The sequence below is a fragment of the Corvus kubaryi genome, unplaced genomic scaffold, assembly GCF_017639235.1.
Source record: "Corvus kubaryi isolate FWS band 111438036 unplaced genomic scaffold, C.kubaryi_AGA036_p1.0 split1-131, whole genome shotgun sequence".
NCBI lineage: Eukaryota > Metazoa > Chordata > Aves > Passeriformes > Corvidae > Corvus > Corvus kubaryi.
Window position 1 is genome coordinate 5,964,406 of NW_024582073.1, and position 20,373 is coordinate 5,984,778.

The following is a 20,373-nucleotide window of genomic DNA, read 5'->3' on the forward strand; positions in this document are numbered from 1 at the left end:
TCTTATTATTTCAAGTAATTTGCCAGAAGAATTGCCACCAACTGATGTCACTGTTTACTTTCATAATCAATTTATTTATGAGCATTCAGTCCTTTATCAGACCTATGAATGAATGCAGATCCATACAGCTGTTGTGGTTTAACCGCAGCTGGCAACAAAGTACCACGTAGCTGCTCACTCACTGACCTCTGCCCTGGTGGGGTAGAGAATCAGAAAGAAAGTAAAACTTGTGGGTTGAGATAAGAACAGGTTAATAACTGAAACAAAGTAAAATGTAACAATAGCAATAGCAATTAAAAGGAGAAAGAGAGAGGAAAACCCAAGAGAAACAAATGATGCACAGTACCACTGCTCACCACCTGCAGATTGATGCCCAGCCCATTGGCAGGCAGTAATCAGCGGTCCCCCAGCCAACTGCCCCGCAGTTTATACACTGATCACGATGTTCTATGCTATGAAATATCCCCTTGGCCAGGTCAGGTCAGCTGTCCTGGCTCCACTCCCTCTCAGCCAAAATTGAGACAATGAGACAGTACACACGTGGAGCTCACCACAGTTTATGCCCAGGCCACAGAAGTACAAAGCTTTTCACAGATGATGCACTACAAATGTGAAATTCAAACTGTCTCTGCAATAGGAAATACCTGGGGACTTTGAATAATATATGAGGCATCTTTTTTAACAGCTCTTGTAAAACTGGTTTTGCCATATTACTGCAAGTTAGTATGCAATATGCTACAGCACCATGCAGTAAAAATCAGCTCCACTAGGTTTGTGTACTCAAAGCACCTTGCTCCTGCCTGTCTCACTGAGCTGTCCCATGGTGAATATGCACGCATCCTGGCAACATGCTGGTCTAATACCTGGAGCCAATAATGCTTGCCTACCAGGCCTCCACTTCCCAATATAATCTTTCTGTAGGCTGCTTGGGGAAAGATTTGAGGAAGCTGTTATTAACATTCTGACACAGATAAATTTAACAGTTGCTATCATCAAGCTGACAGTAAATAAATGAAAAAACACTAGAACATGATTCAGAGTCAGTGAAACTGGTGCTTAATTGGCAGCAAGAAATGGTCTACAGTACAAAGGTCAGGTATCTACAGTGTATTTATTTATCAGAACAGCTACACCCTTGAATAAAGACTGAGTAGGCCACCTTAGACCTCATGGTGACTGTGAGCTCAGTTCAAATTCTAACCATATAGGCAAAAATGGGTGAACAGTGAGTGACATCCTTGTCACTGACCATAAAGAGATGTCTGCTGGTTTTTTCAGACTTCCATGTGATAAAAATGAGATCTGGAAAAAGCAATAAAGGAGACACCTCCATACAGGGAACCTCCTGTCAAAGGCTGTAGGAGTGTTCAGCATTTGTAAAAATTTAGCTACTGTTTCCTGATCAAACACCAGAAAACTTGGAACAAGTCTGTATTATGGATAGGAAGAAAAAAGACAGAATTCCAAGCTTTTGTGAGCCAGCCACTTAGGATACATCTCTTTTCTATAAAAAAAGATGCATTGTTGACAAAATGGAATGTAATTTCAGAAAGTGAAATGAATTCACTTGTCAAAAGTACTCCTGAGAAGCAATGCAGGCCAATTACTAGTGTGTACAGGGCTAGTAACACTTGTTTCCAGTGCCATTTGGTTTTCGGACCAATTCCCATCCCCTCCTCCCCCCCTCCCCCCACAAATTTCACAGATGGGAGGCTCTACAGACACACTAAAGCACACCACCATCAATCCTCCCTCATGCACCACCAGTCTGACTCCTGCTCAGCATCCTAGTCATGTTCTGAACTGTGGCACCATTTAAAAACCTGCCCAAAAGGAGTCAGCTACTGCAGACCTGCCCTGCTGGAAAGATATTTTCTAACACACTTGCCAGTTTTATTTTGCTGGAATTTAAAGAGAGAATGGCGTTTGCTAGAAGGATGCAATTCCCCATATAGCTCCAGGATGCAACCCTAATGAGTAGAGTTTGAAGTTTTGAATATGTACCCTTTGGGATAAAGACTTTTTATAGCATTGTTCTTTCAAGTGTGGATGGAAAACAAAAATGGTAGAACAGATTTCTATAGAAACTAACTGATAGTTAAAAAATCATACAGATTTTTCAACCTACCCAAGTCTTCTTGACCTGCCTACATTTAGTCGGTGCAGCTATGTAATGAACTTAATTGCCCGTTAATTTGTCCTGAGGTATGGCAATAATGAGTAGCTGCCAAGATTTGTTCAGTATCAGCATCTAAAAGCTGTAATTTGGTTACTAATGTATTGCCTCTGAGGTTTGCTTTGTTCTAGTTCTTAACCACTCACCCTACATACCAAAACACATCTAATTACTTTAGAAAAAGTAAAAAAAGAAAACCTGACAACTCACTGAAATACTCTCCATTGAGACTGGCTGTGAGACAGACATGGCTAATACATCAGCTTTTGATTTTCTGCTCTAGTTTAGAAATATGAATGACACTCTTTTTTATCCATTGTTTAAAAAACACAGATCATTTAGTACATAACCGTGAATAATTTATTACAAGAGAAATATTAGCATAATTTCAATTAAAAAATCAGTTATTCCAAACTAGTAACTAAACATTTTTAAAAAATAACATCTCTTACAACAAGTGTTTTTATACAAAAGTTAGCCACTAATTTATTTCTTAACATGATGGGCTTCTTGTGCACCATGAAAATAAGCATTAACTTTGTTTTTTGACATTAACATTCTTTTATTATTAGTTGCTATTTATGTGTAATAGCAGATACACAGGTCCAGTAGAAAATACAGGAATTTTGCTTGGTACAAGTTAATTATTGCCAGCAGTTGGTATGAAAAGAGTCCACACTCTTCTCAGAGAAAGTATTATGACATATCTTTAAAAAAAGGCAACACACATCCATCCAAGAATGGGACTGGTTGCTTTTTCTTACAAATAACTCATTTGGTCACACAACAGTGATGACTGTATAAGCAAATAAAGAGGCCATGAACTATGCAAAAGCATTTCTTTCTCCCTTTTTTACAGTCCATATTTTCTTGAGTTATTCTCTGAACTGTGTAATTCAGAGTGAAAAGCAATTCAAGTTTTTGTTAAAAAACAAACTATAAAAGCCCCTCCGTCTTTAGTCTTTTTATTATTTGTATTACTTGTTTTTAACTATGAAGACTTTGAAGCTTGAATCTGGTCAATAAAACCAAAGTATTCTCCACATTAACTAAGAAGTAATTAAACCCTGTTCTCTGAAGCGTTTTTAACACATGCATTTTAACAGCAAAGAATTGCTGCAAGTCTCATCAGTCAATTGGCTGAAAAATATTCCAAACTGACAATGTATTCAGTGTCATTATATTTTGAAGGCAAGTACATTTTTTGTGAAAATGTTCCTTTTCCTGGGTAACAGTGCTTCCACATAAACATGTGAAATATAAGCAGCAACCCTTTTGTTCTTACAGCTAAATTAGGGGCTTTCTTTGGTGGAACAGTTTTCTATCCAAACTGTCCTCTTCTACTAAACCTTTTGAACATTACAAAACATCTAGCCTGCTCCATGAGGAAGTTCTGCTTGGCATATAAATCTCATCTGATTAAAACCAGTTTTTAACTGCTGAAGTGCTGGCATCCTCTGGAAAACTTTCTGGACTCACACTTAAAAATCCAAAGACTAGAAATACTACTTTCTGGTGAGCTTGTCACCATCCACACATCTGATTGCTGAAGTTACTTACTTACTAACAAAGTGGAAAACAAAGGGGATTGTAATGAATAAACCATGGACTGTGCAAGCTTTTTTGTGGCATGAAGATCGGTGAGCACAACTGAGGAACATACTGTTGTATAGATACCAATCTTCAAGGCCTCTGGTAGATTAACATATTGTTAAATGTCTAATAGAGGTGAATACTCATTTTTAGAAAAGATGAAAAGGCCAAACTAAAAAAAGAGATGTTTTGATGTTTCTCACTCCTTGCCTACAGCCCATCCTTTACCTAGTATTTTTAGAAGTAGTGCATGGATTGTAAAATGGATTTTGCACTTACAAAAGTATAAAAATTAACAGGACTGCTTTATTATTAATAAAGAACAATACCTTTCCAGAAAATGAGGAAAAAAATTTGAAAAGCTTAAATGGGTTTTAATTAATAGATGGCAGTACTAGGAAGAAGTATAAAAACAAGTAAAGCCCCTTCTTAATCCTCAAAATAATATAGAACAAAATGAAAATTTTTAATTGCATGTTCTGGTTTTCTTCTGCCTTTGAATACTTAATTCTATAAGCTCATGTAACTTTTTAAGCCAGTAGCAGCTTTTTTCAGGCCTCTGGTGAATTTTCTTTTTCTTAAACTTGGTCTTAGTTTTGAAATAAAAAGGTAGACGTACATTCAGAGATTCACAATCCATTTAGGATGCCTTGGGTAGAAAAGATGAGAGTTATTAAGAATTGTATTTGCTAAAATTTTTTTGTGACATTTAATCAATGTTCACTGGCAGGTCATCAAATTGAAAAAGTCTTGCATAAAATTTTATATTAAAAGCTGAGGGTTAAACACTGTTTTCTTCATGTCTCCAATGAATATCCTTCATGTAGAGTATCTACAAGCTTGTTTGGCAATAAATTATAAAAATATAAAGAAAGCCAGAAATATTAAGGCCATCACCAAGATAATAGCGGAGCACCTGTCACTTCAGCAAGGATTGTCTTTTGGCATTAAAAGAAAATTGCATTTTTTAAATGTAGCTTACAAAGACCATTGGTTTTTACTAAAATTTCCGAAGAAGAAATGCTGCATAAAAAAACGACCATGTTTTTCTTTGCCTAACATACAATCACTACCAGGTTTCTGCCTGTCATGCTAATTATTGAACATTTTAATTCATTACGCTAACAACTGGCAAGAGGAGTGGCCCACACTTAACAAAGGCCTCACAGACAAATTTCCAGAGGACTGCAGAAAAGTAGAGCATTGGGTGGGCTGAGTTTGCAATTTGTGATACTTTGATGAGGAACATTCCTTGAGTATTTCATTGACTGAATAAAATGTTGTCCTCCTCATATGCCAAAGCTGGGTCTTCCATGCTTTCCAGCAAAGTGTGACTGGTTTCAAATTCAAGGTGTGGTAGTGATGACTCTTTGGCAACAGTGGACATCAACTGACTCCAGGTGATGTTAGTGTTTTTGAAAGCGTGCAATAGGAAAATACCAATGATGATATTGCAGAATCCACTCAGGGTTCCAATGATATCACCCAGTTCCATACTACTCCACTCCTTGAACAAGATGATGGAGCATGTCACCACCGTTGTAGTGAAGCACACGTAATAAATAGGTGTCACCAGGGATGTGTTGAACATGTCCAGTGCTTTGTTGAGATAGTTGATCTGAGTGCTGACTGAGAGCACCAAGATGCCCACTAAAATGTAAACCAATGGATGGCCATAGACTGGCTTCCGCTCCAGCATTTGTTTAATGGCAATGCCCAGGCCTTTCACAGACGAGACAGAGAAGGCACCGATGAGTGAGCAAATTAAAACGTAGATCAATATATTTGTCTGATCTCTCCTTGGAGCCACAACAACAATCAGGACAAGTGCAACCACTGTTAGGAGAACAGCAAATGTAACAAAGGCTGTAAGAAAGAGGAAAGGCAAGAGTAATGCACATGAGATAAAATACCAGACTATGTCCAAGTACATGCTCAGAGTTGTTCAGCGTCCTGGACACTTCCCTATGAACTGTAGCATGTGTTTGGTGCAGTTGCATACAGACCTGGATCTTGCAGTTTTCTTTCCATCTCATCTAGTGAGGTGACCTCCTCCTCCTCTGGGGCATGAATAACCATGACCGTTGACCCCAAAATGCTCAGTATGCAGCCCAGCTTTCCATGAATATTCAGCTTCTCATTTAAAAAATAGGATGACAATATAGCACTGTTCAGGAAAATGGATATAAAATGTTCAGCTCCACCAGCCACAAAAGACATTCAGAATCTCTCTGTGTCGCATGACAGTAATTCAAAACCTCTTTTGAATTTGGGTATATGGTAAACCAGCCTGATACAATCAAATTGTAAGGAGTTTTTCCAAGAAAGTTGTTCATGACCAAGAAGGTAAGGTCAGGTTTTAGGGAGTTTAGCAACCCTGCTCACTTTCCTCCAGGTTGTAAAAAAGTCCACTTTGCTAAGGAACTTCTCATTCCTGATTGCCTGGGTCAGGGTATGCACTCTCACTGTACAAGAGCTGCTTTTTCCTTCCAAAAATGGTTCAAAGCACTTCATTTGCCATTATAACCCATGCACATGAGTTTTGGAAACTGTTCCTCATCCCTCCCCAGGCTCTCCCACCCAGGCGCACTGTCTTCCTGGCTTGCCAGGACTCCCCCCAAAAACACAGAGAAGGCATGTCTCCCCCTCCAAAGAGACCAACCCCAGGATTTCCACGGGGTTGATTACTTAACCTAAGGACAATAACACGGCCTGAATGACACCACTCACAGGGCATGATTAGCCTGTTAGAGCACAACCTTGGGCACAGACACAGGCTTAATGGTGTGTGAACATGCTCACAAACAGCTATTCAACCCACTGATCAAAATTCAGACATTTTTTTCACACAAGGGTAATGAGTTCACTGACATGAAGTTCTAAAAACCTCTCTGTCTCATAAAAATTCGAACAGTTGCTATCCCCATCAAAGAAGAAGGCAATAAAACTCAAGCTGTTTGGCAAAGCAGCAGCCAGTCAGCCAGTTAATCTGCATCTACCCACATGCTGATCCCAGCACAACTGCAGGTGACTGAGTTACAGTAATTTTACTATGACAGAATGGCTGCAGTTTTAGCAGTTAGATTATTGCAAGAAACCTAGGGAGTTTTTTGTTTGTTTGGGGTTTTTTGGGGAATTTTTGTGTTTGTTTGTTTTTTAATATGTCGCACATGTTGTTTTAAACACAGCGTTTCATATGGAATACTCAGTTCTTAAAAATCAGAGTTTCACATTTAAAATACAATAATTTCATTTTGCTAAAAAATTATTTCCCGTAACATTTTTGTATGCGTAGTCCATGTCTCTTCTGCTACTATGATAGCCACATTACTGTATGTATTTAAGTACTTGGGAATTATTTGTTTCTTCATACATAGGAAATAATTAGGCTTTAAAGGACATTTATTTTTCAAAAGAACCATAAATTTTAATTGTGGATATTGAAAAAAGCTAAAATTTCCTTTGCCTTCTTTCCAGAAGGATTTCAGAATGACAAAACAAAACCAAAAGGTTTACTAAGTGTGCCTTAATATGAAATTATGCTCCTATAAATAGAAATGTTTTTGAAAACATTTTAGTGAGGGAATACTGTATTCTTATTTAAAGTTTTGTCACATCTGAAGAATAGGATAACAGGTTTTAAAAAAGCTTCAGTTCTCTAGGAAAAGAAAAATTATCTTCCATCAGCAGTGTACCTGGTATATGCTGATAAGAAATACTTTGTAATATAGGTGGAAGGCTACTGGGAAGGCATTCAGTGGCCTTTGGAAGAAGGCTTTGATTCTATCTACCACGAGAAGTCAGCTCTAAATAAGCAAAATATCTTACCATCAAGCAACAAACAGCATTTTTTGTCCATAAATTGCTTTTCAGTTTTCTTACTTGAAATCTCTACTTCCAACCAAAGACAGTATTTTCCCCTCATGCAGTGAGTGGTTCATTTGCCAAGGCTTGCTCCCAATTGGTACTGACCTTATGAGAACACTCAGTGCACCCAAGGGGGTAACTAAGGTTGCAGGTGCAAAGGCATAGGCAGCAAAGTTTGCAGCTTCTCCTAATCCCACTGCAGAAGAAAGAACATCTGGATCAGATTGGAGGGCGATTTAAGAAGGCACACTATTGTAAATATTTTGTATGACAGCTATGATAGCAAATATAAACTGAAATCTTTTTTCCACACTATATATGCACATTTTAATTTCAAAATTAGCTGCACAACCTCTTCAGGAAATAATAAATGCTGAAGAAAGCTAAATACTTTTCTCCTAAGTACTCCTAGAAGCTGGACAGATGCAATTCCCCTGCATTTGACCAGATAATAAAGGTGGTTATTCTGTAAAGAGCTCTGAAGAGCAAATGCAGTGTTTGAAAGATGGCATATCAGAACAGCTTGTCATGAATGTGACTGCAAGGAAACTTCTTTTAAGTGAAGGGAGTGAAAAATCAGGGAATAAATCTCTTTAAAACCATCTGCTTTTTGTAGATTTACATATAGGCTGAGAGGAAAGAGGTGACTTACTTGATAGCAGTCCAGCCCACCAAAGCCATTCCTTCAAATAAGAATATCCACCTTGTCCTGAAAGAGAAAAAGTAACCTCATCTTAGAAGAAACAGATCACCTAATTGTAAGAAACAAAAAGTACAGCTTCACATTTGCACCTCCAAAGTACCAAAAGAGCATGCTATCTGGATGCAACAAGAAGAATATTTAATTTTGACTGACATTTTGATTAACCACTCTACTGCTTTGTGACTTGGACTTCTGAAAAATTCTATTTGACTAAAGGTACACAGAGGGGAAGTTTCAAGCAAAAGTAAAGTATCTATAAAGATTCTTGGTGAGCTTAAGAAATGTCTCAAAATGCTTTTCCAGGCCAGATCCAATATATGCATACAGTCAACTGTAGTTTGACTCTCCTTTTACTTTAGGTTGGAAGAAAATAGAAAGAAAAATGACCTTGTGTACATGATTTTTTTTTTTAACATAAAACGCAAGTATATGGAATATTCAGTATTGCAGTTTTTTCAAATAACCAAATTCTCTAGAACAGTATATTGCAATAAACACAACAAACAAAAGAAAAACTGCTAATGCTATGCATTAAATCCACGCAAAGGAAATTATGAGATTAGCTCAATTGTTCTTTTTCTAGCTCTTCATCTGTTGACTTTGATGATAGTTGTACGAACAGTAGAAACTTGTGTAATAAACATCATTTCTACAACTCATTGCACTTACTTTAAAAAAGCAGAGAAAAAACACAAAGCAAAAAGCTAAACCTAGTTACCAGCTTAAGACTTTCTATCTCAGATGAGGGGGAAAAAGATGGAAAAAAGAGAGAGAAAGGCATTTTGAAGGGTAAGATGCATGGAGAATTTTATTTGGTAGTGAATTGCTCTCAGTGAGGAAATAGTACCAACTCACTAGATTTAATACCCACTGCAACTCCTATAGTCCTATGAGTTCTGAAATCCCAGTCCATGTAATCACACACAGAGAAATAATACTATGTCTCCATCTCTCACCAAGACAGGACTTGTGATAAGCATTAAAGTACAGTTTTAAACATGTGATCCATGACATGAAGTTTGATTTTGTTGAGTTACAAGAGGTGTTTGTGTCCCCAGCAGGAGCAACGCCATCACCACCACTTACCAGCTCGGGTGACTCCTCTGTCTGCCAGTTTCAAAAGTCCTTTCTTCTTCAGTATGAAACTAGAACCAATAAAGATACTGGAAACTATTGCCAAAGCCAAGCCAATGTAGAGGTGGTATTTGCTTCCAGAAGGCATGGAAATGCTCCAGTTTGTTTCATTGCCAGTCCCCTCCACAGAGGTGATGAAAGCAGAGTGTGATTCAGACACATTGATGATCTGGCACCATGCTTGGCAGGAGTCACAGCAAGAAAAAGAGAGCACAGCACCTGGGAGCAGAAAAAGAAGGACAAATGATTCACAACCCAAGCTCAGCTCTGGAAGAGCCCTGTCCTCATTCTGCTCACTCCTTTTCATGTCTTTCCAGAGCATTTGTAATTTCTGACTCTGCAAATAACCCACAAAATCTACACAATGTACACAATGCTGCCCTGGGTCATTACCCACCCCTGTAGTTCATGGGTGCATACATTATTTATGTACATATTTTGCAAGCAATAAGGGCAATACCAAGGAATGCAACAAAAATATATTAGCTTCAATGTAAAATTCAACTCAAAATCTTAAAAGCTAACCTGAAACCTCAAGATGAAAGGGCTCTTTTTTGTTGAGCAGAGACCACAAACATATAGCCGAATCCATGATTTTGGACTTCACCTGTTAAAGCAAGCCTGCTGCAATTCAAGGCTTCTGTTTTTACATTGGTAGCTAAGATCGCAAAATCAAATGGAAAAAAAAGGAAGGAAAATCAAACAGGGAGCAAACTCTCACTGCATATGGGCACTAAGACATTTTATTAAAAGTGTTCAGTGAATACTGTGTGAGCCAAGTCTTATTTAACCAATCTTAAAATTTTCAGGTGAAGGTCTCATTACACCTTACAGCAAATTTCACCTAACCTCAGCAAGCCCTGGGTGGAGGTAGAGCACAGGCCACAGGGGACAGTTCCCCCAGCTATCCCTGCAATGCTGCTGGAGAACTGGGTGATCTTGAGCAGAGACCAAAGCTTCACACTCTCAACCAGCCAAGCATTATCAGTATCACTGTGAGGATAGTCTGTGGCAATGACATCATTGTTATCGGCCTAGATGTGTTTTTAAAGGAGAAGAGGGACTGCATTTTTAAAGAGCAAAAGGAGTTGTTATTTTGCATAGGGAAGCATAGGTCAGGCAGCAAAGCTGCAACAGGGTTTAGGCAATCTAGGCTGATGTCTCAGTTTCTCATGGTGGAATACATCAGGCAATCACTGTGGATCAGAGAATATAGACTGGAATACTTTTAAGAGCAATTTTTTTAGGAAAAAAAAAGTTTTCTTGTGAAGACATGTTAAAATATGAAACAGTTGGTGCAGAAGTACAAAAGCTCAGTCCACTGTGATTCATCTAAATGAGGATGCAACAAATAGTTTTGCTTTCCACGTTTTCCCTGTAATTAAAATAACACATGAACGATTCATCCTGATGAGTGGCAGCATCAGTAATACACTCCCTTTTTTATTTCCCCCCCACCCCCCACTGAAAAACCCCACTTGGGGACTTAGTAGGAAAGGATGTGCCTCTGTGTTCAGATGTAAGCTCTGGAAATAATAATGTTACGTCAAAAGTACTTCACCGAACAATTAACAATAAGCAGGCTTGGATAATTCATTTAATACAGTTTAACAAGGAATAGTTAAAATATGTAAGGTCTTAAAAAACTCATATTTGCAGTTGGAAATGCCAGTATTAACTCTGGGAGACAGCACCCTTTGAAAGTAAGGAACTAGAGTGAGTACCAGCTCCCTGTTTTCCCATTCCATACTGTACAACAAACATACTACAGGAAGTTATAATTGGATTTGCAGGCTGTGCAAACACATTTCCTTGTTTGCCAAGGGTGTTTCCATATTACAGGAATTGTTTTGTATTGCTAAGTCAGACTTAATAAAAATGCTCCCACAAGATGGGTATGTTCATATTCCACAGATGAAGATTAAAATCTTAGAGAACTTAGATCAACATGCAATTACTATTGCATGTATGTGGGATAGATACTATTCTACCCTCTTATCATTACTAGAAATTACAATTGGATAATGTAAACAAATGGAATTTGCATTTGCACCTGAAAGTATTTTAAAATCCTAAACTATTAACATAGCCTTAGAAGAAGAAAAATTTGTATGTACTTGTTTTGACATAATTAGTGAAGAATAAATCACAAAACAAAATTACAGAAAAGTCCTTTAAGCATAAATATATTTTCTCTTAGTAAACACATATCAAAGCAAGACAAAAATGCCCCTGCTCATGGCATGGGGGTTGGTCTAAACCTTTAAAGGTGCCTTCCAATCCAAACTATTCTATGATTCTGTGAAAAAAACCAATGCAGAGATGAATGAAATCCCTTCGCTCCCAATATCCATACTGATGCTAAACCAGGCTGGTGTGAGAAGCAGTAACATTCCTTGCGTTTAATTGAAAGAAAATATGAAGATAAGTGTACTCTTGATAAGTATAGTCTTTCAGCTACCTGCAATAGTAAGGGCAGCTTCTATCAGTGTGTTGGGTTTTTAAAGTGAAGAAAGTAACGCTCTTCTTCCTTTTTTGTGACTGATGTACTTGCATTTAGGTGGAGATGAATGGCAGGCTTATTCCCTTTTACATGACACTACTGCTACTTTTTCTGTGTGTTTTAAAGTTTTTCGTTCCTCAGCATACATTACGACATCGAATAAGGAAAATTTAATCATGCCATTTGTACTAAGTCACCCAGTGACTGCCACAGGTTGTTTCTCTCCTGTCTGAACTACAATCTCTGCTCACATTCACAAAGAAACATTGGATTTGTCACTGAGAAGAGTAATTTTGAATGGTTATGATCTCTGCTTATTGTGCTGAGCAGCTTTTCATAGTTTTAACATGTCATTTGCTCCACTTGCATGAAAAGTGGCATGTCACTGCACTGATCAAAGAACCACCTTAGAGATATGAAGAGGAGGCTGGTCTGGGAATTACTGATATTTTATTACCTCTGTGAACAGTCTGAGGATCACTTCGAAAGGCTGAGGAAGGTTAGAAATTACTCAGGCTGCCTGGCTTGCTCAGCACAGAGTTTCTGTAGCTCAGCTAGTTTCACCTCCCACTTCCAAATGTCAACAAACATGAACCTGTCAGCAGAACACCTCCTTGTAGAAATAATCTCTCCCAGCTCTGACTCAAGGCTGGCAACAACAGGAAACCAGTCTGAGCTAAGGTAGCTGCTGTTGTAACTTCTAAACTTTTTTAATGATTCAGCTAAATCCATTTTTTTTCTCCCCCCTCAAACACCTAAATACTCTCTATCTGAATCGGGTAGATCAGCCAGCCCGTTGCAACACACCTCTTTGTGGCATGTCTAACTTGCTGTCATCCTGCAATCCAGGGCTGACTTGCCCTGGTTAGTGACAGCCAACTTGGCTCTTAACCTGCCACTGAAGATACTGGTCCTAAGTCATCTCGAAAACGAATTGCTTTGATTAGACACATAATGTGACCATTTACATTTGAGCTCACAACTCAGGTCACCCCTGGCAGAAACATGAAACACCTTTCTCGGTCACCCAGGAAATACCAAGCCCACCTTTGCCAAGGCATGGCTCCTGGGACCAAAAGTGGGTGTACTGAGAAGAAGCAAGGAATTCTTCCCTGGCACACCTGGAGTGGAGACTCACACAAAAAAGCACAAAACAAAGGTGAAAAGATGGTTAACCCGAGACAGCCACGGGAGAAGGGCAGGAGCCTCCCAGGCGCCGGCCGCGCGCCACTCGTCGGAAAATAGCTCCGCGACGTCAGGGCCGAGGAAAACCTCACGCGTGCAGGGCTCCGGACACCGCACCCGCGGAGCGGGCGCAGGGGGGCTGCAGGAGCACGCACCTCGCCCTCTTCTCAGCGCACGGCCGCGTCCCGGGCCCCGCGAACCCGCACGCGTCCCGAGCCTCGCGAACCCTCCGCGCAGACCGCGCGCAATCCCCGCGCCCTGCCCCGCCAGCGCCGCGCCCCCGCAGCCCGCCCCGGTGCCCCGGCCCCCGCGGCCGCGCACACACTGACCCGCGCGGCAGGACGGGCGGGCGGGCAGCGCCTCTCCGGGACCCATCGCTGCGGGGCTCCGCGGGCTCCGCGCCGGCGGCTCCGCCCGCCCCGGCACCGCCCGGCGCACCTGGGCGCGCCCGCTCTCCGGTGGAGACGGAGGCGGCATCCCCGCCACCCCTCCGGACCCGTCCTAGGGGGGAATGGGCATGCAGGGCTCCAGGTGTGACCCCGAATGGGCTTTCTAGATCCGTATCAAGTCCCAGACCTGGGGAGTTCTGTGGCCCCACCTGAACACTGAATCCAAAGAAAAGACTTCTCTCCTGAACTGCCTTGGCACCATATGCCTCTCCTGGGAGTTTCTGTAGATTTAATTTTCTTCCCCTTTGCACGTGGGAGAAGAGGTGAGCAGTCTTGATGTGCAACCACTTATGTCTGTGACAAGATGCCAGCGCTCGCTTTGGCCAGTGAATCTGCAGGCAGGCAGAGGGATTCCCTGGCCAAACTATGCCAGCGTTGTAGAACAAGGGCAGTGCCTGGTGATGCATACCCTGAGATGACTCCCTGTGGCTTAACAGGCTCCAAATTGTTATAAGAAATAATTATCTTTATTACCCAATCAATAGTTTCAATACGGAAGTCTAAGGCCTTGGCTTTGGCATGATTAAGTGAAATACATCTACAAAATTTAAGGCTTAATAAAACATTACGTGTTGCCCAGCAAACTTCCTGGGACAATCTGCATATCTTTGACATGCACAAGGATTTCTCAAAGTAGAGGCAACATGGCAAATTTAACACACCTCCACAGAGCACCACAGGGACATGCAGGATTGAGGTTAGAGCTGTAACCATGCTTTGCAGCACAGCACCAAAACTGATCATCATTGGTTTTGAAAAGTTTTACCACTGGGGCATACTGCTGAAATGTGGTGACACTATCAGCAAAATAACTTGGTTTTCCTTGTCTTAGGCATTCTTGACTTCGCAGTCCTGTGGTTAAACCAAGAGATCAGTTTCAATGTCTTAGTCTCATATTTTATTTCTGTATTTATTTTTTAGCATAGCCAGCACTCTGTATGTTAGGAGAAAAGGAACATTGCATTTGTTTTTGTGATTCTAATTACCATTCCACTTTACTATGTCTACATTATAACAACTTCTATGGAAGGTGGCTTGGATCCAGTGCAGGCTGCATGATAAAAAGAGTTTGACTTTTCTGCTTTAACATTTCTAAAACAGGTTACTGCTAAAAAACCAGAGCAATAATTTTAAATTGACTTAAATTAAAATTTTAAAGTACAATCTGAAGGTCTGGGAGCAAACTGTGATCTTCTTGTACAACATAAGCATGCCCATAGGATAAAACCACATATACAGAGAGATGCATGTCTGCAGACTGCTCCAAATTAGTATTTTCCTTCTGTGTCTTCTCAGATCTGCCAACTCTGTGTGTTCACACCCCTGTTTCTGCAAAAATGTGTCAATTTTTTGAGCTTGCTGCAATCCTGCAAGTGACTCAGTTGGCAGATCTACTGAGAAGGGAAGTGGTAATATCCACAAGGTCCTGCTGAAACCGCAGAGAAGGTGGGAGAGGGTGACCTGCCAAAGACCACCTCTTCCCCTGGCACAGCTCTTGCTGATCTGCTGCTCAGGGCTTCACTGTGGTGCAGTACCCAGAGCAAGAATACTGAGAAACAATGCAGCTAACACTTCTGTAGATATGCCTCAGTACCAGCCAAGTCCTTTAGCAGACTATGGACATCAAAGTCTAATTAATTAATAAATAAAATATTTTATCTGATTTACACCTTTGTTGACAGCTGGCTGAACATGAAGCAGCAGTGTGCCCAGGTGGCTAAGAAAACCACTGGTATCCTGCCCTGTATCAGGAATAGTGTGCCCAGCAGGATTTTGTCCCACTGAAGTTGGCACTGATGAGGCCGCACTGTGAATCCTGTGTTCAGTTCTGGGCCCTTCACTACAAGAAAGACACTGAGATGCTGGAGCGAGTCCAGAGAAGGGCGATGGAACTGGTGAAGGGTTTGGAGCACAAGTCCCACGAGGAGTGGCTGAAGGAGCTGTGGGTGTTTAGCCTGAAGGAAAGGAGGCTGAGGGTGCACCTTACACCTCTCTACAACTGCATGAAAGGAGGTTGTAGTTAGGAGAGGGTTGGTCTCTTCTCCCAAGTAAAAAGCAACTGGACAAGAAGAGACAGCTTCAAGTTGTGCCAGGGGAGGTTTTTCTTCACCCAAAGAACAGTCCACCTAGGGAAATGGTGGACTTACCATCCCTGGAGGTATTTAAAAGATGTATAGATGCGGTGTTGATGGGTATGGTTTAGTGGTGAACTTAATAGTGTCAGGTTAACTTGTACTCAACGATCTTATTTTCCAACTTAAATGATGCTATATACTTATTGTTTCTTGGCTGAAAATCTTTACATGCTTCATATTTTTATATTATAATAAACTGCAAAAATCACTATGTAACTCTTTTTCTTCTGAGAAAAAATATGAAGTCACAAAAAACTTGTGACTAACAATCCAAGTCAATGGACAGATGCAAAAAACTTGAAATCTATAATGGCGTTACAGAAGAGAGTAGGCATAATTCATGGGTGAATACTTCACTGATGATTAACAGTTTTCATACTCAACTTGTTTTGAAGAACTTCAAGACAATGTCAGGAAGAAACAAATTACATAGAAGTAATTTATCAATATTGATATATTTTTCTTTATTTTGGATGACATGTAAAGGTCAAATGGGAAAGAAAATAAAGTATTGATATACAATCTTAGCAACTGACATAAAGAGGAAAAAGATGCCAGTTTACCATTCAAAATTACACTCTTGACTGATTTAGAGCAATGCCTGGATCATGAGCTAATGCAAATCAGCACAGACCCATTTAATTCCCTGGAGCTACGCCAGATACAGCTAAGCACAGATCAACCTTTTGTGTATGAGGTAAAAATATGCATGTACTAACAGTCAAAGCAATTTTGTGGCAGTTCCCATTTCTCCCAAAGAGGAATAAGTGTCTCATGAAACCCTGCTATACCTTTCGGTGTTATTGCACTATTTTTCCCCTATTAAATATGTGGAAAATTCAGGAGAAAATTTATGTTAAAGTCCTGCTACTTATGTAGTTACATAACTTCATTAATTATGTAATGTATGAAAGGTTTCATGAAACTTTCCTTATAGTCAGCAAGCACTGACTTTAATTGTTGGTCTTCAATAAAAATGGAAGCACTGACTATCTAGCCAATTTTTATCTTTTACATTTATAAATAAAAAAGGCATTGGAAACCTCATTTTTGTGCCTTAATAAACCCCATCTTTACCTCTGTGTTAGCCATGAATGACTTAATTTCCATAATTTGTGTGACTCCTTGGTGTTGTTATAAATTCTTTAATCTTGTTGAGGATTTTTTTTCTCATATGCATATACATTGACTTCCTTATGCAGTATTTAATTATATTATTGTAAATACTGAAGATGATGACAACAAGTTTCACGACAATTAGAAAGCCTGTTCACTGTGCAGCCAGGTACAGACATGAGGCAAGATCTATTTCTTTTAAATTATTATTTAGGAAAATTGCCTGTGGCGTTTTTAAATCCTGTCATTGTTGCTCAGCTGGCCCATTCTACGTTTACTCTGCTGGCAGTTGCTGCTGTGTGACAGTGTCAAAACATGAGCTCTGTTCAATACAGAAGCTACAGACAGGTTTCTTACCTGTCCTGGCATGCAGCCACAAAAAAATTACTGAAGTAGATTTGTGAGTGAAGCTCTGACCATAGGAACTCCATCTACCCCACTACTTGGTGAATTAGTGCAGACCTGCAGGAGCAATATGTGAAGAAATTAACTTCAACTGAGAAAAAACAGTCTCTAGACTGAAGTTCAAAATTATTAGATTGCTGTACTTGCTGTACAGAGATTATTTGTAGACATCCCTTATAAATGCCCAGATAGTGCCACCTTAACTCCTTCTACACTACAAAGAAGGAATAACATGCAAGGTTAGATTTATTAAACCTTTTTTATCTACAGTGCATTTTCTATCACTCTTATCAGTGGCAATATCATATATTGATGATTTTTGCTTAAGCAGAACTAATATCAGTTGAATCACCTTTATATGTGTAAACATTTTACCATCATTATTCTGTGCAACCAACCAAGACTTCCTGTGCTATTTTAACTTGAAATAAAATTCTGCTAAACAGAAATACTGACTGTACAGAGCTTCTGGAACTCCTGTAGGGTCACTACAAGTAGTCATTATCCCAATTATACAACTGAATGAAGATCTAGTGTTTTCCAGAAAGTTTTCTGATAAGCCAGTCTCTCTGTTCCCTGCAGATTTCAGTCTGGGAGTTGAAGAGATATCTCTGGGGAGAGACACCCACCGAACCTGGGAGGCGCAAGGATAGTCCTACTGCAGATTCATCTGAGGGCACAGAAAAAACTGCTGGGCATGGCCAGATGCCGCATGGGCATTTCAGAAGTGCTAATCCCTGTGCAGAGTAGTCATGCAAAAACTAGGGTCTGGACCTGGAAGATGACAGTGAAAGGCTTTGACACAGCTTCTGAGCACACTGTGTGGTGCTGTGCTCTGTGCCTCAGAGCACTTGCAGTCTGTCCAGTGCTTTGTGATTCCAGCCTCATCTGCACATGGGAATCCAACACACCAACACACATCTTAAATTGCTTCTATTTCACTCTCCATCATGCACCCTAAAGTAAAAATACAGTACCACCTACTGGTGGAGACACTGTTGGCACTGATAGTTTTCCAGTCATCAAGCCTCATTGGGGCCAATCGAGCTTCATGACACTGAATTCTACACAAGAGCGTATTAAATAAGCCAGAAGCCCTGAAGTCTTCTCAGCTACAGCACTTCCAACATAACATTAGTTGCTGAAATTGCATCAGCCCTAGAAAAAGACAGAACAGTACTTGCAGAAAATAAGCCTGCCAAAATTGTGGTCCCAATCCAAACACTCATCTGTTTACACAGCTTCTACACAGTAAGCTGAAAGGCAATGTTGTGTCATTAAAACCCACTTATTTGTAAGTCATACATATATATAACGTATCTAGTGTTTTGGCTGTGGGTGTCTGAAACTACAGGTAGCCTTAATAGGATTGAGAAGAATTACAGATGATGACAATGCAAGATGCAAAAATAGATTATAGTTGGCCTACTAAAACAATAATCCATTAGTGCAGTCATTTTCCCATTAGTCAAGGTTACTTCACTGGAATACAGAATGACAGGAAAAATATGTGTGAAAAAATATTGGTGCGAAACTAACATAATCGTCAGTGAAGTCAATGACAGCTATGTAACTGGCTTTTAGAGGTGGGCAGAATTGACACCGCTGTGTTGAGCTCATCCAGAATTTGTCCTGCAAACATCTTCACAGGTTAGTGAGGCTCTGGCCACTGTCAGACAAGGAACTGGACAGGCCTAGTAGGACTCATCTTCCTCTGCTTGAGGGCTTTGAAATTAAGAAAAAAATAAGTTAGCATTCCTTTCCAGGACTGATTATTTTAAAAGAAAACTGGCAGTTCTATAGCAGAGTAAAAAGGTGTATCAACTCTTTTGTGACACACAACAAAACACGTCCCAAACATTTAGTACCACCACATATTCACAAAATCACTGCTCAGCACTGAACATTGACATCTTTCCAACTGAAAGCCAGGCAAAAACCCTTGAGAATGACAGAGGTAAAACTGACCAAGATTCAATACTAGTTGGATGCAGTGACCTTCTGAGATTCCTTTCATATCTATGATTTTAGGATTAGAGTTGCATTTCAGCTCTTCAAAGACAACAGTGAAGCATATGCCAGAATTTAGATTATTCACTTTATCTATTTATTATGTTGCATATCTTACTCAAAACTGGTGTATTTGGCTTCCATTGTGCATAAGATTCTGCATTTCCTTGTTGCCCATTACTGTCTTATTTAAAAATAATTTTTATTCTTTAAACCTCAAATACATATTCTCTTTTCTGGAAAATGGACTGTCTTCAGGGTTGGAAAGTCATAGCAGCAGATGTGTGTAATTTGTTTCTGTTGTCAGGAGGCTGACATGTGATACTCAGATTTGGGTTTGTGATTAAATCTATAAACTCAGTCACCTGGGCTGCAAGATTTAAGTTGGTTCCTATGATTGCTAATGACAATTTTTCCTGCTGCCCTTGGTAATAGAAGCAAATGTGTCATAATCCTGGAGTCCCAGGGGCTGGACTGCTTTCCTGAATTCTGCTTGTTGTGAAGCAAAGTTAAAATGTAATTCAGTAACTTTAGCTATGTCTCAATTGTGACAAAGATATAAATTTAATTTAAATATTTACCTCCTTTTGCTGCTTGAAAGCCTTTTTTTTTTTTTTTTAACCAAACTGGGCCATGTAAAACATTCCAGATTGAAAAATTAATCACTCAAAGTTCAGAGAAAATGATTTTCCTCATTCTTATGGTATCCAGCAGTGAAATATGAAAGGTGAGTATGCAAATACCATCTTTTCTTTTGAAGTATATGCTAGGATCCTCATAGGGCCTTTCTTGGCTCTCTGGCCACTACAGATGCACTCTTGCACATTTCTAATGGAGGATGAATGCATCTACTTAAAACCTTTTGTGAAGTCATAATCCATACTGAAGTTAAAGATCTGTTCAGTGTCTTAGAACTTCTTCATCATGGTATTGTCCACTAAAAATGTATCCACAATTCACTTGATTTTTTAAGCATCAAAATATGTTGTGTTATATTATTTAAGAAACTTAAGTAGTTTAAAATATAATTTCATGTTTTTCAGCCATATGGTATACACATTAAAATAAACAGGAAATTTTCATTTATAGTGTTTTAT

At 39.6% G+C, this 20,373-nt stretch overlaps 1 protein-coding gene across 1 annotated transcript; it reads right to left on the reverse strand.

Annotated features, from left to right (window-relative positions):
* Positions 1–4,055: 4,055 nt before the first annotated feature.
* On the reverse strand, positions 4,056–13,653 carry NIPAL1 (NIPA like domain containing 1). Its single transcript, XM_042053051.1, has 6 exons — positions 13,491–13,653; positions 9,426–9,692; positions 8,289–8,345; positions 7,742–7,832; positions 5,776–5,936; positions 4,056–5,635 (listed from the first exon to the last, which is right to left on the reverse strand). Exons 1-6 carry the CDS (start codon positions 13,636–13,638, stop codon positions 5,031–5,033), a joined length of 1,329 nt encoding a protein of 442 aa, XP_041908985.1. The 5' UTR covers positions 13,639–13,653; the 3' UTR covers positions 4,056–5,030.
* Positions 13,654–20,373: the final 6,720 nt, after the last annotated feature.

Coding starts and splice junctions, on each gene's coding strand:
- NIPAL1 (XM_042053051.1), bottom strand. CDS start 13,638: ATGCCGCCTCCGTCTCCACCGGAGAGCGGGCGCGCCCAGGTGCGCCGG. Junction 7,833..8,288: donor GTGGGCTGGACTGCTATCAA/GTAAGTCACCTC, acceptor TTTCTTCTGCAG/TGGGATTAGGAGAAGCTGCA. Junction 5,636..5,775: donor AAGAAAACTGCAAGATCCAG/GTCTGTATGCAA, acceptor TCTTTCTTACAG/CCTTTGTTACATTTGCTGTT.